This window comes from Hippocampus guttulatus, chromosome 5 (genome assembly GCF_054856545.1).
Source record: "Hippocampus guttulatus isolate MCC_2025c chromosome 5, RoL_Hgut_1.0, whole genome shotgun sequence".
Classification (NCBI taxonomy): Eukaryota; Metazoa; Chordata; class Actinopteri; order Syngnathiformes; family Syngnathidae; genus Hippocampus; species Hippocampus guttulatus.
This window is the reverse complement of record NC_141265.1, coordinates 20,232,555-20,247,847: the sequence shown is the minus strand read 5'-3', so window position 1 is coordinate 20,247,847 and position 15,293 is coordinate 20,232,555. Positions and strand designations below refer to the sequence as shown.

General features: G+C 48.2%; 1 protein-coding gene across 7 annotated transcripts in view; it reads right to left on the bottom strand.

The window, feature by feature from the left end:
• LOC147205409 (membrane-associated phosphatidylinositol transfer protein 2-like) overlaps positions 1-15,293 on the bottom strand; it is a 46,136-nt gene that overhangs the window by 8,265 nt on the left and 22,578 nt on the right. For 3 of the 7 annotated variants that reach the window (XM_086110592.1, XM_086110591.1, XM_086110596.1), the window contains 20 exons: positions 14,718-14,813; positions 12,038-12,142; positions 11,885-11,949; positions 10,634-10,705; positions 9,490-9,737; positions 9,017-9,206; positions 8,662-8,781; positions 8,356-8,573; positions 7,460-7,635; positions 7,029-7,199; positions 5,995-6,147; positions 4,698-4,862; positions 4,017-4,271; positions 3,584-3,732; positions 2,896-3,012; positions 2,224-2,340; positions 2,013-2,161; positions 1,106-1,255; positions 835-1,015; positions 445-573 (listed from right to left, as the gene is read on the bottom strand). In XM_086110592.1, the coding sequence (XP_085966718.1) occupies positions 445-573; positions 835-1,015; positions 1,106-1,255; positions 2,013-2,161; positions 2,224-2,340; positions 2,896-3,012; positions 3,584-3,732; positions 4,017-4,271; positions 4,698-4,862; positions 5,995-6,147; positions 7,029-7,199; positions 7,460-7,635; positions 8,356-8,573; positions 8,662-8,781; positions 9,017-9,206; positions 9,490-9,737; positions 10,634-10,705; positions 11,885-11,949; positions 12,038-12,142; positions 14,718-14,813 (3,026 nt within the window). The remainder of the gene's footprint in view (positions 1-444; positions 574-834; positions 1,016-1,105; positions 1,256-2,012; positions 2,162-2,223; positions 2,341-2,895; positions 3,013-3,583; positions 3,733-4,016; positions 4,272-4,697; positions 4,863-5,994; positions 6,148-7,028; positions 7,200-7,459; positions 7,636-8,355; positions 8,574-8,661; positions 8,782-9,016; positions 9,207-9,489; positions 9,738-10,633; positions 10,706-11,884; positions 11,950-12,037; positions 12,143-14,717; positions 14,814-15,293) is intronic. The other 4 variants (XM_086110593.1, XM_086110598.1, XM_086110595.1 and 1 more) reach the window with 4 other exon arrangements.

Sequence of the window (15,293 nt, the reverse complement as noted above, 5' to 3'; positions counted from 1 at the left end):
GTACCGCAAATACATGCAAATTCGCGGCCCCCCCCAAAAGACCTGTTTTTTGTGTCTCCTGCATGATTCATGCACTTTGTATTTGTTCTGTGGTGTCTTGTTGATGTTTAAGGGTGACCGTATTAAAGCTTTGTTGGCAGGGTTGTAAAAGAACTTTTTTTGAACACCAGCTAATGTTGCCGGTGACAAAGTTATCAGCCAATCAAATTTTGGCCACCCCTCGCCCTTTATTTTAGCTTGGCCTTTTTGATCGACCACCCCGTTTCTTACGCAGGTGCCGCTTTAGACTGTTGTGTGAAATGCAGCCATTCGGACTCCCGCTGGGCGGGGTTGGGAACTCGACAGCCATATCGTCAACTTTACTCACAATAAACTGTTGACTTATCGCACAACGGAAATGAACAGCGTTCCGACCGGGCTAATGGAACCGCATTGCGTACGTACCTGACACTGGTGCTGCATCTTCTTGGAGGGTCGACCAACAATGAAGATCTGCGATGGATGAAGGTTGATGGAGGTGTACACGGAGATGTCTTTGCTGGACCCGTAGCCAGCAAATATCCTCATGTTAGCCTGACAGCAGAAGAAGTCGGGCACAGAACATGAATATCCGGTTGGGTCTCGACATCGACGACGGCTTACATGCTCACGACACCTTTGTCTTTGTGGTTTACAGGAAAAAAAACTATCGAGAATCCCTCACGCATTCTGAACATGTCGTGTCCTCCACAAAACCCCATCAAAGACCCCTTGCACAGGCTGAAATCAGTCAAGGAAGTCACCCCCCCCCCCCCCCCGGTACGTCATAACTCAACATCAAAGAGCCATTCTGACCTCGGTCAAGGCCTTGAGGAAGTTGGCCTTGTGTCGGAGCGGGTCGTGCACCAGGCCGTCGCAAAAGGACACGATGCCGTGCGGGAAGTTGTGCTGCGACAACCAGGCGACCACTCTCTGCTTCTGCATGTCCGGTCGTCCCGTCACGTAGATGATCAGGTAGCCCAAATCCTGCCAGTGCCTGGCGACGCGTGGAAAACGATACCTTCTCATTCACGGGTCGTCATTTAAAAAAAAAAAAAAAGAAAGAAGGGTGACGGAAGCCATTTACCTGACGACGTCCACGGCCCCCGCCCGCACTTTGGGGTCGCTGCCCATGATGGACACGCTGGCGGCGAAGGAGCCGTCGATGCTGAACACCACAAACTCGGTGCCGCGAGGGATCACCGTCAGGTAGCTGTCTGCAAACGTGTGGTCGCCCCTAAAAACATCAACTTGGATGAGCCACACGATCGAGCGTCCAATCCTGATGCCTGCTTTGTCTCTGGAAAGTATTCGCAGAGCTTCACCCTTTCCAAAACTTCCACCATTTTCCACAAAAATTAAACCCTCTTTTTTTTTGTTGTTGTTGGAACAATATTTATTTATTGGTATGAAGTTTTCCAAAAATGTGAAACTTTCTAGCAGGATGAAAGTTTTCTTTGAAGGGGTACAGTCGTCATCCCCCAAATTTTCTTGGTATGTTCCATGTGCCTCCACTAGTCTGTGGTTAATGTTGCGTTTGTAGAATGTGAGTCCAGCAGCAAAATCGAACACTTTTTATTCATCTCAGAAGGGGGGGGGGGGGGGCATTTTTCCACGTTGTGTCATCTGAGAATGACATCACAGTTGTTCAGGGCTCAGGTAATGACCAATCACGGCTCACCGTTTTTCTGAAGCTGAGCCATGATTGGCCATGACCTGATCCCCAACCCACTGTGATTTCAGTTTCGGTCAGAAAATGGCCGCCACAGTGATGGACAAAAACGGGCCAATTTTACAACTTCATTCATTTTCCACAAACGTAATACTACTCAGAATGCCGCGATAAGACTAGTGGTGCAATTTGTTGACTTCCCCTTTAAAAATAGACGTTTCCCTAGAAAATATTTATCTCCTCAGCAAAACATCCAACTTTCTTCTCGTACTATATACTGTATATATTTTTCAAAAAGTCGTGCTTATTTACAGCAACATACCTGACCACCATTTTGACAGGGTAGACACCGACACCCAGACGTTTGTCATCGGGGATGAGAAAGGAGACGCGGCCGCTGCTGTTGGTCACCTCTGTGTTGAAGTAAACCCATTCTCCCGACGGGGGCTGCGTCATGATGTGCAGGTCCACCTGCGGGCGTCACACAAACTCAGCGCACGCGCGCCTCACGGCCGAGACGAGTGTGGGCTGACCTTCTCGCCAGCCAGAGTGACCATGTCCAGGGGGCCGTACATGAAGCGACCAGTCACCGTCTGCTGGCTGTCCTCGGTGAACACGGCATCGTTGACCCGGTGGTTCGCCGTCACGTTCTGCCAAAGTATGTCTATTAACCAATTGAATGAGCGACTTTTCTTTCGTTTGCTTTGCTCTATTTGGAAATGCTTTGTTGTGTCAAGCACATTGAGTTGCCTTGTCTGATATCCATCCATTAGCTGAACCGTTTTATCCTCACGAAGGTCGCAGGTGTGCCGTGTGGGACACCCTGAACGGGTTGCCAGCCAATCGCAGGGCACACAAAGACAAACAACCATTCACACTCGCAATCGCACCTCCGGACAATTACATGGTGTTCAATTCACCTAGCGTGCATGTTTTTGGAATGTGGGGGGAAACCAGAGTACCCGGAGAAAATCCACATGCAAACTCTACACAGGGAGGCCGGGGCCCGGAATCGAACCCTCGACCTCGTGACTGTGAGGCGGACGTGCTAACCATTTGCCCCACCGTGCTGCCTGTGTGTGAAATGTGCTTTGGAAATAACGTTGCCTTGCCTGATGTAAACTGCAGCATTCTCAAGTCACGTGGGCATTTCCTGCGGTTTTTGAAATGGTTCTGCACGGCGAGACGAGAGCAGCCCACCATACCCTGATCTTCACGTGAGTCCTCTTGCGCAGCCACTTCTCGCGAGGTTTGGACGGCGTGAACTCGGACACTTCTTTGCCGTCGAGCTCGAGGATGCTGGAGTTGTCGTGCCTCATAACCTGCGGCACACATTTGTATCAGCGCCTTTGGGTTGCGTCGTGTTGTGTCGGGTGGCACTGAGCAGCGACGACCGGCGGTCAGCAACAGGATCCATTTCAGACTGATTCTGATACTAAGATTCTGCTCAAATTGTAAAAACATTTTGGGAAATGTCGAAGGGTGAATATGAGAGCGATCCGGTCCGACCGGCAACTTTCTGCTCAAGCGTAAACAAATAATTGGTCTAACGATGCTCTCAATGTTCCGATGAAATGTAAAAATCGGGTCTGTCAACTGGTGAATTCAGTTCAAATTTGGATCAGCGGTGTTTTTGAGATATTTTCATTTTTTGCTTTTTAAGTTCAGCCTGTCTATCAAAGCATATGGATTTTTACCATGCAATTTATAACCGTGACATTTCACCAAAAAAAATCCCTCTGTTGCTTGAGCTAACCCTTAATTTATGAATATGACAAAAATATATATTCCGATATTATGTAATCAGTGCAAAAACTCAAGCGTAAACAAATAACGGCTCTGATTGACTCCGTGGCAGAAAACGACATGATGGCGACGCCGACGCGGTCTCACCTGTCTGAGCAGGAAGGACACCACGTCGGTGGATTCCCAGTAGGATGCGTGGAAAAGATGCGGCAGCGCCACCGTGGGGAAGGCGGTCAGCGCGTCGGGGCAGTAGAGGGCAAAGTCCATGCGCTTGGTGCCCCACCAGCGAGCTGCAACTGGGACGGACGAGCGTGCACGCAATGAGTCGCGGACACACGCAAGCTCGGTCAACAACATCCATCATTTGACAAAGAGACCAAAGCCAAGCCATCAGCACCAATCCCAGCAGCGGGTGTGGATCTACAGGAAGGGGTTTGTGCAGGTTAAAAAAATAAATAAATAAAACCCAAAGAAAAACCACCAGCGACAAGAGGAAGGTCATTTGATTGAGGAGAAGATGGAGAGTAATTCCTGATATCGGAGAAGCTTCCTTGAGCCTCACGGGGTCTCGGTGCAATACCTTGGTCCACCTGCGCCTGGGAGTCCAGTGAGACCAGATCGCATATAGCACTGTGCAGTCCGGGAGACATGCAGCAGTCGGAGCCTAGACTTTGACTGTCGCACAACATTGCGTCCCCGTCCTTCTCCTCGGCGGGTTCTTTGAGTTTCTTGCGGGATTTGGGGGGGCTTTTCAAGAAGAATTTGTTTTGGGAGGACAGGGCCAACTCCGACAAAAGGCCAGAACTTTTGGACCGACTAAACGCGTCTCTTTGGGCTGGAAGGAAAAGAAGCATGTCAAAAAGAAAAACATCAGCGCCGCAGCGTGTCCATCTGGAAGAAAACCTCGAGACCATTCTTGTTACAATACGCGTGTGGGTGTGTGGGTGTGCGGGTGTAAGTGGGTGGGGACAATCAGATGTAAAAGACAACAAGGACTTTGCTCGGTGCCCAGGATGCATTGCAGCATTGGGAGAAAATGCCAAGTTGCATTTCACACTCAAGACAGCGAGACACACAGAGACACAGGGGGCGCTCTCCGGTGAACCTCTGCCTGCTCTGACCGGGCCACGATTGTGTGGGCGGAGCTCTTCGCGTCTACCTGCCTAAGCAGTGCGTGCTTTTGTCAGGGAAGAGTGTGTGAGCGTACGTATGTGTGCGTGTGTGGGGGTGGGACCGCGGATGTTGTTGGGCGAACACTTACTGTTGGCTATGTTGCCGGCAGTGTAACTGTCTGCCATTCCTGACACCTGGCTGGCAATGCTGACCTCACTGGCGCGCCGCTGGCCCCGGGAGAAGGGGCCCGTGATGGGGGATGAGGGGTACGAACTGTCCATGAAGACACCACCATGAGACTGAACAACATCCGCTATTGAGCCGAAACAAGGGAAGATTCCCGTTAGACGAGAGAGACGAGGGGAAGGGGCGCCGGGGCGGAGGGTGGGAGTCACGTGACGGGTTCAGAGGCCAACCTGCGATTTTGGTTTAGGCCAAGATCATCTCCCGATGGCCTCTGAAGCTTCACCCAAAGCATGTCCACAAAACACATGATGCACACAACCACACATCACAAGAAGCCAATGTGCTGGGGGGTGGGAAAGGGGGGGGGGGGCAGAAAACATCACAGGAGAGATGTTCCACACGTTGCACTAAAAAACGTTCCGTAAAAAAAACGTTCAAGACGGATTCGGTCATGAAGCAGACGTGCACACGTCACAACAACCAAAATGTGATGGCAATGGCGAGAAAGAGACGTTAAGGCGGCATCTAAAGGTTGCGCAACTGCTTTTTATTAATCGGGATGACGAAATAAAATGACAGTTGGCAACTAACTCACAGTTCCAACACCTTCAGGCTTGCCAAAGGGAAAAATGACAACGTGTGGCGTTCCGAACGGCTCGGATGCGCCGCATAGACTACCGTCTCTTTTTTTTTTTTTTTTTTTTTTAACTATCGACAACATGTTGCAATTCATTGTCGAAAAAAGAGTCGGATGACCCCGGGCGCCGTAGCGACATTATTAGAGGAAACGTATAACATTAAAGAGAGAGTTTGGATATTTGAAAGACTGTTAGCAATCGGCACGGGCTGATTACCAGATGAAATGGTGATCTTAAAAAGTCAATAACTGCTCAAACTGTGATCACCGCTAATGTGCTTTTCTTTCCTGAGGGAACTTCTAAGCAGGGCGCGATATGATTGGCGACTTGCAGAGATCGCTTCCTCTTTGACGTTAATGACGAGAGGCCGGAGCCTATTTTTTTTTTCCTGCTTCTCGGCTGAGAGGGGAGGGGTGAGCAGTTACGGACACTGCCACTTGCTAAGAATTAAAACAGAAAAGCCGTGTTCATATTTATTGATCTATTTTCACTTAAGAGTAAAATATGTTGCTCGACAACAGCGGCGGGGAGCGCTGACGGCGAAACGCGGACGGGACGACAGAGGAAGACGAGCGAGGATGAGGGGAGGTGAGGAGGGATGTGACAGGAGCGGCTACACACACTCGGGCGTGGCGGGCGTGGCCTTGAGGGCGCCCTCCTGCCAGTTTAGCACGGGCACGGGGATGCACGTCTCACTGATGGTCTCCTGACAGCGAAGGGACGCGGGCGGCCCGCTATCAAGAAGCAGCGGAGCGTTGCTCTGGACTGTCTCCACTACAGAGGCCAAGTTAAAGGGAGGGGGGGAGGGAAGGAGAGAAGAGGAAGGAAGAGAGGACAAGGAAGACACAAAAACATATGAAGCAAGAACAAGAGACAAGAGAAAAAAGAGAGCCAAGCCCTGAGTGGAGCCCACGTTTTTGAAACTGTCTTGATTTAAATGACAGCCAACGCTCAGAAACGGAACAGCGGACAGTTCCGAACGCCCACAGGAAGCCAAAATAAAGACGGTCCACCACTTGAACAAAACTAAAAAAAATTCTCAATGTTTTACTATGAACACAAGTTACGTGTACGCACTTCTAGGACGGGTGGAGCCGAGAGAAAGGGGTTGGAGTTCCAGGTCAGTGGATTAGCGTAAGGGGTTTTAATTACGAGGTAGGGGGAATTGGATTTGGGCCTTAGGGATAGTGTTTGAGTTCTAAGGCGAGAGTTAGGGCTTATGGTTTGGGGTTTTAGTTCTGAGGGCAGGGTTGGAGTTGAAGGTAAACAGAGGTTATAGAATCACAGTTCAAGTACAAGTTAGTGCGAGGGTTCGTCGTTCCGAATTGGAATTGCGGTTCTAACACTACCTGAGACCTCGCATATATTGGAAAAAAATTAAAAATAAATTCTCTTTTCGACATCGATAACCAATGACCAACACAGTCGGCTCTGACTCCAGCCCAAACAGGACTGTGACCCCATTTGACTTCCCAAGAAGCACAAGCAGAAGAAAAATGCTCCATTTTTCTTTTAACACACGCTGATCGTTGTGTGACAGTGATGGGGGAAAAAAATAAGACAGGACGACATCCACACGTGACAATGCGCTATATTTGTGTGGGGGCGGGCGCCGGCGCGCGGCACCGTGAAAGACGCGTGGCAGCGGGACTCACCCAGCAGAGTTGAATTTCCATCCCCCAGAGGGAAGCGTTGGTAGCGGGGCACGTTGAAGGGAGGCAAGAGGTGGAACTTCCTCTCCAGAAGGGGCTCCAGGCGCGAGGCGGAAGGATCGGCCGGATGGAACAAGTTGTAGACCTGCTGACAGGCAGGCCGGAGCTGGGCCACTACGGGGGAGGAAGCAGCGGCTTTTTTTTTTTTCGTTTTGGATTTTCGTCATTCAATGAATTTTTTTTCTCATGAACGTGACACGCTCTTTTGACGACTAAATCAGAGATGGGTTCTGGAGATTTGATCGCGTGTCTCCTCATGACAGACGCGCACAGCAGATTTCATGTTTCGAGGGCTGAATTTTCAAAACAATTCCACAGAGCCCGACCAAACCCCTACGCGCATTCCCTTGGATGAGAAGAGCGCGACGGCGTACCGTCCAGCATGGGGATGACCGTCTTCCTCAGGGCCAGCACCAGACCCAGCGGCGACCCGAAGAGGAAAAAGTCGGAGACTTCAAAGTCCAGCTTGCCCAGGGCGCCTCCATCGAGCATGGTGCTGCTGCTCGACCTGCGCGATGTCCCGTCGCCCCGCAGGATGCTGGAGTGCAAGCTGCAAGGACAAGCGCGAGGTGGGGCCGAGAGATAAATCGCATCCAAGACTTTTTATCGTGACGTCATTTATTTTGAGGCACTGCGAGGGTAGACTCTGTTTGTTTTTGGCTGGTCAGTAAAGTGATATATCTCATGTTAGAGACAAGCTTTGTAAGTTGGGGAGGAGCCAGGGTTGTAAGTGGAAGGTATACAAACAGAATTCCGGTGCATTTCCTTTCATCATTTGGGAGCCATTTATGACTTTTATTTACTTTGGTTGCGAGTCCAAAATGATATTAAACTGGTTCGGGATCATCGTTTAAACCAGGGGTGTCAAACTCATTTTTGCCGCGCGCCACATTTGAGTGACCGTTTCCCTTGGAGGGTCATTATGACTGAAACCAAATAAAAAAAGTCAAGAAGAACGGTTTATTCAAGTATTAAGTTAACTGTCATGAGGGGGTTGGTTACAAGAAAAGACTGACAATATGTCTCATTACATATGAGAATTTTACATTAGCGAGCATCATGCAAGTTGACATGCTTGATTTGCTTCTGCGGGCCACATAAAATGACGGGACGGGCCAGATCTGGCCCCTGGGCCTTGAGTTTGACACCTGTAGTTTAAACAGTTCCCAATTATAAATATTTGACATGATTTTTTTTTGCGTGTGTGCATAAACCAACTGAAAGCGAATTGGTGACTGTGATGAAAAAAAAAAATGACCAGAGCGGTTACCTGGACAAGAATGCCTGGTGCTGCTTGATCGTGTCCGGCTCGTAGGTAGACGAGTCACTTCTCTTGCGCTGCAGCTGCTGCTTCTTGCTCTCGTCGCCAGAGATGCTTCGCGGGATGTCGATGTTGCTGCGGCTCAGGTGGCGGCTGCCCTCCAGGGTGGGCGAAGCCGACCCCTGCCCGCAGTTGATAATGGTGCCCGGCGACAGGAGGTCCTGGTCCTGCCGGGGAGGGGGTCACGTAAAAAACAAACAGACATCTGCTCAGTGAGCGGATATCGAGAAGTTTGCGAGGTATCGTATTGATCACCTGTACACTGACAAGACTGCCCCTGCGGCTGCTGTTCTGGCTTTCGTTGACCGTTTGGTTACTGCTGCACAAAGCGTCGAACCCGAGTATTCCTCCCACGCAGTCCCCGATGAGGCAGACCTTTAAAGATCGGGAATGACATCAAACCAGAAGTGGAAGCCCCCCCTCTATAATCTCAGCCGACATTCTTCCTTGACACCAATTTTTGTTTATCGACGAGGCTTCAGTAGCACCTGGTGGCATCTTACCGTGTTACAAACAGAGCATGAAAAATGCAAGTGGTTGACTCGCAAATAGCGAACCACAAATATGTGGGGCGTTGCGGTGCAATAAGAGCAGAGGACAACAAACGGACCTGGCCGGAGAAGGCGGCCCCGTCCAGAGACTTGATGAAATCGGCGTAGACCTGATTGGCTCTGACGATGACGGCGGCCACAGCTTCCTGGTACTGAGGCGCAGACGTGGCCAGCAGAGGAAGAGCCGCCAGCGGGATGTGATCTTGGCTGCTGGACAGGCAGCCTTCGTCGTAGCCGTACGGGCTCAGGCTGCCACGCAAGACCAACAACGCACCGTCAGTACACTCCAGCGCTTTAGTGAGTGCTGATGGGAACTCAATCTGTGTGATCTGTATTTTTTTTTTAATACCTTGCTTTGACTTAAAAAAAAGTCTGATTACTTATTTCAATCTCATACGCTGTTGATTGCTCAGAATTACAACGTGTGGGCATCTTTTTAGCTCATGCCCAAAGTGTGGAAGACAATGACAACAAAAATGGCCCAAAAACAAATTCCGTTTGGTCAAGACGGCGCACGGTGACGCTAACTTACTTGGACACCAGGGAGAAGGCCTCGGCACAGATGGCAGGACACGGGACGAGGCGGACGGCGAGGCGGCCCAACGCCGCCGGGTAGTGAACGCGCATGACGGAATCGAACGCGGCGCCGATGGTGTTGACGTCGGCTTGCTTGCTGCTCTGCTCGCCACCGCCGCCCGTGTCCAGGATGTTGCCGCCGTGCAGAACCAGGATGAGCACGTGGATCTTGGAGGGCTGCAGGCACGGCTCGGACGAGCTCTCCTGCGGATTGGAGACCACCGTGGTGAGGCAAAACCACAAAAGATCTTGTGCTTTCATCTTGAATCTTTCCAGGACGTTTCTGTGCTCTCTCTCCCTTCCGGAGAGCATGTAATGGTGCAGAATGGATGTCTTTCCCGTTTCATCCAAAATCGAGAGGAGACAATACCGACACGATGACGTGCTTTAATGCGGACACTTCCGATTTCAGCGAGCTCTTCACAACTTTACAATTGGGCCACAAGAGACAGCGAACTGCATTATCAATGGAAATATTGTTACATTTTCATGTAGTTAAAAGATCAAACCACAGAGGGCTCACTGAAATCGAAAGAGTCAGCATTAAAGCACGTCATGATGCCCGGATGTTTTTTTTCCTTCCTAATTAAAAGCGAGACCAACTCCCCCGCCAAAAATGGGAGGAGACCATCCGACAGACATCATGGCATGCTTTAATGCAGACTCTTAATTTCAGGGAGCTCGTCATATTTAGCTAAGAGGCGGCAAACGCAATATGCACAGCAAAGTCTCATGTTGTCAAATGGTCAAAAGTCTAAGAGCTCACCGAAACCGAAACACACTCATACACACCTCCATGAATTTCTGAAAATTCATCCACATTTCACCCAAAAAAAATACATTTCTGGCAATATCTGGAAGATTACGCGTGTAATGGAATTTGTAGCAGGCTGCAGCTTCTCTGGGGTAGGGTCAATAAAGGTTGTGAGCAAAAAAGGGATACGGGAGCTGAACAAGGAGAACGGTAAAGGCGAGTTGGGGGGCGAGTTGGAGGGGACCGCGAATTGGCTTCGGAAGGAGGCGGGGGGTAGTCAGGACTTGGGGTTTCAATGGGAAACTCCAGGGCTGGGCTCACAGGGGACCGCGTGTGAGCTACTTACGGACTGGTGCCGTGTTACTGTGATGGTGGGAATGGGAGCGCTATCGGCTGGGACCCTAACGGAGGCTCGCATCTGAACACAAAAGGACAAGAAGCTCAGAGCTGGACTGGACCGAAAGCCCTTTGGGCGTGTGCACTCCATGTCCTTGATACTCATCTCAAGCTCCGTGTACACGTACATGCTTTTTCCTCACGAGTGAGTTGAACGACTGTCTTTTTAATCTTTGTTTCTCTGACATAAGAGTCACCTTTGGCCTACCTAATATGCAATTAAATCTTACGATAAACTTAATTGTGCAGCAACAACACCACCAAAATTAAGTCCAACTAGTAGACATGTGGCACGCGCTAGTAGCTTCCCGGATCCTGTCAGGAGCTCCAAATTGCCCACTAGCATCTTTGTCTCACCAGTCACACGGAGTTGTCTGAAACTACTACCGCAAGGTTGTCCTACCAGTGGGCAGAAACGTCATCCATCAGTGGAAAGAAAAAAACATGACTCAGCCATTCTGCCAGTGCACTGAATTGTCTTACGAGAATCATAAAAGACTATTTTGAGGGCAAAGAGTGTACTAGTATCCTTAAAATGCTCAAAGTGCTTCATGAAAAACCATTTGAACCATTCATACCAGATCATTAGTATCCAGTTTAGGGTCCCTGTACTAGTATGCTCTTTGTCCTTACTAGTAGGATATTTTGGGGTTACAAGTAGGACAACTACGAGTGAGGGAAAACTGCACTGGTTGACAACTGCAGGCCAGTGACATTACAAAGTTGTATAGCATTTTATTCGTCATAGTAGTAGCATTCAGATGGCAACTAGTGCAGCTTTGCTTCAATGGAGTTGTCCTACGAGCATGCAAACGTTATCTGAGAGTGTGCAGAAATATACAGTCGTGGAGGAAAAAAAAATGCTACTAGTAAGAGAGTGTCGTTCCAATAGTGCGCCCTGATCATTCAACAAGTGTGTTAATCGTCTTACCAGTGAAGGTAAGGATTTTGGTGCGACTGAGAGGGCCCAGGAGGCTACTCGTGCAGCACAGAAATTTACCAGGAATGTGTACTCGAAGGACAAAGTACTATTGCACCGAGTTGTCTTACTAGGGAGAATAGAGCGTACTAGTATCTTAAGATGAAAATCAAGGATATCGAGTAGACGCTCAAACAGCTTTTTAGAGGACAGAGAAGGCCCCCTGAATCGTCCGCTGGAAATTTGGGGATTCCATCCAGAAGTGTGCTTGTGGACATGTACCTCGTCTAGTCTTTCCCCGCCGGCTGCCCTGGCGAAGTCCACTTCTATGTCCTTGAAGAGCTCGCCTGCAAAGACGGCCAACAAAGCGGTCACGGCCACGGCCAGGCCGTCCTTACTGGTGGTCTCACCGCATCGTCGTTTTCCTCGTCGTACCGGACGTCTCTTCCATGTCGGAAGCCTCGATTTTGTCCATGAGGTCGTTGGAATTCCACTTGGCGATTTGCTTGGGTAAGACATCCTCGCCGTCAGAGAAATCTTCTGCAACACACACACGCACACAAATATAAACCTCATGTAGTTACACTAGACTGCACAGAAGCCAGCATTCCCTTATTCAAGTCAGGGAAATTAAATCATAAAATGGATCAATGCATCGAGTGTCATTTTGAACTGAAGTTGCACTATCACGCCACAGTCACTGAGTGGCGCTGTTTGCAAAAAGCACTCCTCGAACTTTCAAACAAGACAAAGAGTAAGTATTTCTTTTGTAACCGAGCATATCTGACGTATGATACTGACGTTAACGATGCCTGTGAATGAGCAGAATGGTACCGCATCGGCCTTGATTTGGGCCAGGAAAAATAAAAACAACAAAAAATCTTGTGTCGCTTTTTTAAGTTGTAACTTATTTTGTGAAGCGCACGTACTCGTTCGGGTCATGGATGAGCTGAGCCAAAGTGACAGTACATTTCTGTTGTATTTGACTTGCGAGCAAAGGTTTTGCTCTGCGGTGGCGGCCAACTTGAGTCACTTCACAACAGAGACAATATAATAATGCTCAAGGCATATATTCTTTATCCTCTGTGAAGAAAAACTAGTGACCATCTCCATGTATATTCGCTTGTCTGTGTTATATTGCCCCAAGGTGCACACACAAGGAGCAGAACAATGTCTATTTAATTGAGGCAAAAAAAATTAATAATTGTTAAAACCTATTTAATGTCCTTATAAATATCATAACCTCACTATTGAGCATTATCTTTTTTAACGGCAGGTTTTCAGATACAGCTCTTATATTGGATCTCAATAGTGTTCCTTAAGTTATGTAAAAATGTTTGTCCGTTATGTTCTACTGCCTACTCGCATCGACAAACATAAAGGAGACAGGCAAACAAACTGGATACAGGAGTCACTTTTCATTTGAATTTTATTTCCTATTGAGTCATGCTCTTGATTCGTAAATAATCGACCTGTAGTGCAGTCATTTCCAAAATTACATCTTTGCTGTCAAGCAGAACCCAATGACTCTTTTTGAATGGGACGACACACCATCTTGCTTGAGTTACCAAGCATCATAATATATTATTATGCCTTCCATTACTAACATACTGTATACAGTTGTGCCGCAGCATTAAAACAACACCACCACAAAAGCATTTTCAATGGCCAATTTATGTCGCAAAAAATAAAAAACAATTGCTAATTCGTTATGACTTTGTCGTTGATTAAATAAGTGATAATGTGGGGATAGACCTATAGTAAAACTTTATTGGGGAGGGGGGGGGGGGGGCATTGACCAGATTTGGACATAGAGGGTTTCCGCCCGACAGTAATGATATCTGCATAGGCTTTGTAAGGGAGCAAACTTATGGTTGCCTTTATGAAACAATAACCCCAGTTAAGGATGTCTATGCCCAAACATTCATTTATGATACCGACGTGCTCTTAATATGAATTTAAGAGACGGACGCACCTCCTTCTTGCCCCTCACTGTAAATCATAAACACACTGAACTGCAGATAAAACAGAAAACTAAAATGTATGTAAACAAATGTCATTGCGAGAAAAACACAAACAATAAGGAAACTTTTATTGCTCGCTGGGGTGTATCATGAGAGTGATTTATGAACTTCTGACACTCCAACCAGCCACTCGACCAGAGTCCTGGAACAAAGTCATCCGGTGTGGTCGAAGGGCGTACGAGTGTATAGAGGGGAGCAGGAGGAGGAGGAGGTTTATTTCAACTGCAGCCCAAAGCATGCTGGGTATCTGGGAAGCTTAAGAACTGATCTGTGGTTAGAAAGATGCATGCAGAGTCAGCTTCCTGGAAAAAGGCTTGCATGAAAACACATTAATGTATAGACGCGCTTTTCTTTTCTAGGAGGTCCAATAAAAGACCCGTGGAAAGAGTGACAATGACCACATTTAGCTCACAATTCTTCATCACGCTTGGGGCAAAATAGCTTTTAAATGACTTATTCGAGGGAGGACAGAGGGGGGATGGAGCAAGAACTTAAGGATGGACTGAAGAAAGGGGGCTAAGGAAGGTAAGGTTGCTCAAATGATGGGTGCAAGAAAGGGAGCCAGCCAAGAAGGAAAGAGGGGAGGAAGAGATGGGTGATCGAAGGATGGGTGGGAGGATGATGGATGGAAGGACATGTAGAGGGAAGGAAGGAAGCAGGGGAAGGGATTGAGAGGTGGACAAGAGGAAGGAAGGAAGGAAGGATTGCTGGAAGGAGTCAAGAAGGGATGAAAGGGAGAAAGGAAAGCAAGAAGGGAGGAGGAAGGATGGAAGGTCAGTAAAGGAAGTGAGGAAGGCTGAGAAACTGATTGAAGGAAAGAAAAGGAAGAAGGAAAGATGGACAGAAGGAAAAAAGTACTGTATGGCAGATAGGAAGGAAGGATAGAATCTATGGTCACTTCTGGCCCCCTTTCAAATGCAGATGCATACTACTGCCCCTGACAAGCCTGCAGGGTACCACTTCGAACTTATTCACTAACAGCCTCGTGGAAATGGCTCTTGCACGTCTACTGTTGTCAATGGCAGAGAACAAGTTAAAGAAGCCTGCTCCGATCTGGTCAAATTGCGCCAACCTTCCTCTTAGTGCCTTACCGTGAGCGTCGAAGAACTCTTCGTCCGAGCTGTCGTCCGAGTCCCGCGCGATACTCTGCATCCTCCACTCCGAGATGCTATGTCGGGACGGGCTCACTGCCAAGGCATAAAAAATTGGACATTATAATCAACCCCCGTTTATCCAGGGGGGATGTGCCAGACGAAAACCCACCATTTTGAGAGGCCATACCAACTGATCAAAGTCATTTCATCGCTCTCACGTGCTTTAAATGAATTCAGTGAAACATATACGGTGGAAAAAAAATACTAATATAGATTTGAAGTTGCTTAGCTGTCAGCTATTGGATTGGATTGGATAAACTTTATTGTCAAATGTACTGTATGTGTAACATACAGCGCAGATGAAATTTCCTCCCTCTCAACATAAAACAAGAGGAGCCGCTGCGGGTGTCCGCGCCGCTATCAAAAGAAAAGTTAACAAAAAAATGACAAAATAATACAAAACAACACAAGAGACACAGACAATCGTGCACTCTTAACCATCATCATAACTCATAACTATCATTTCACTGCTTTTTACTGTTGTTTTCACATTTCGCCGTGGTAGCGTTTCAG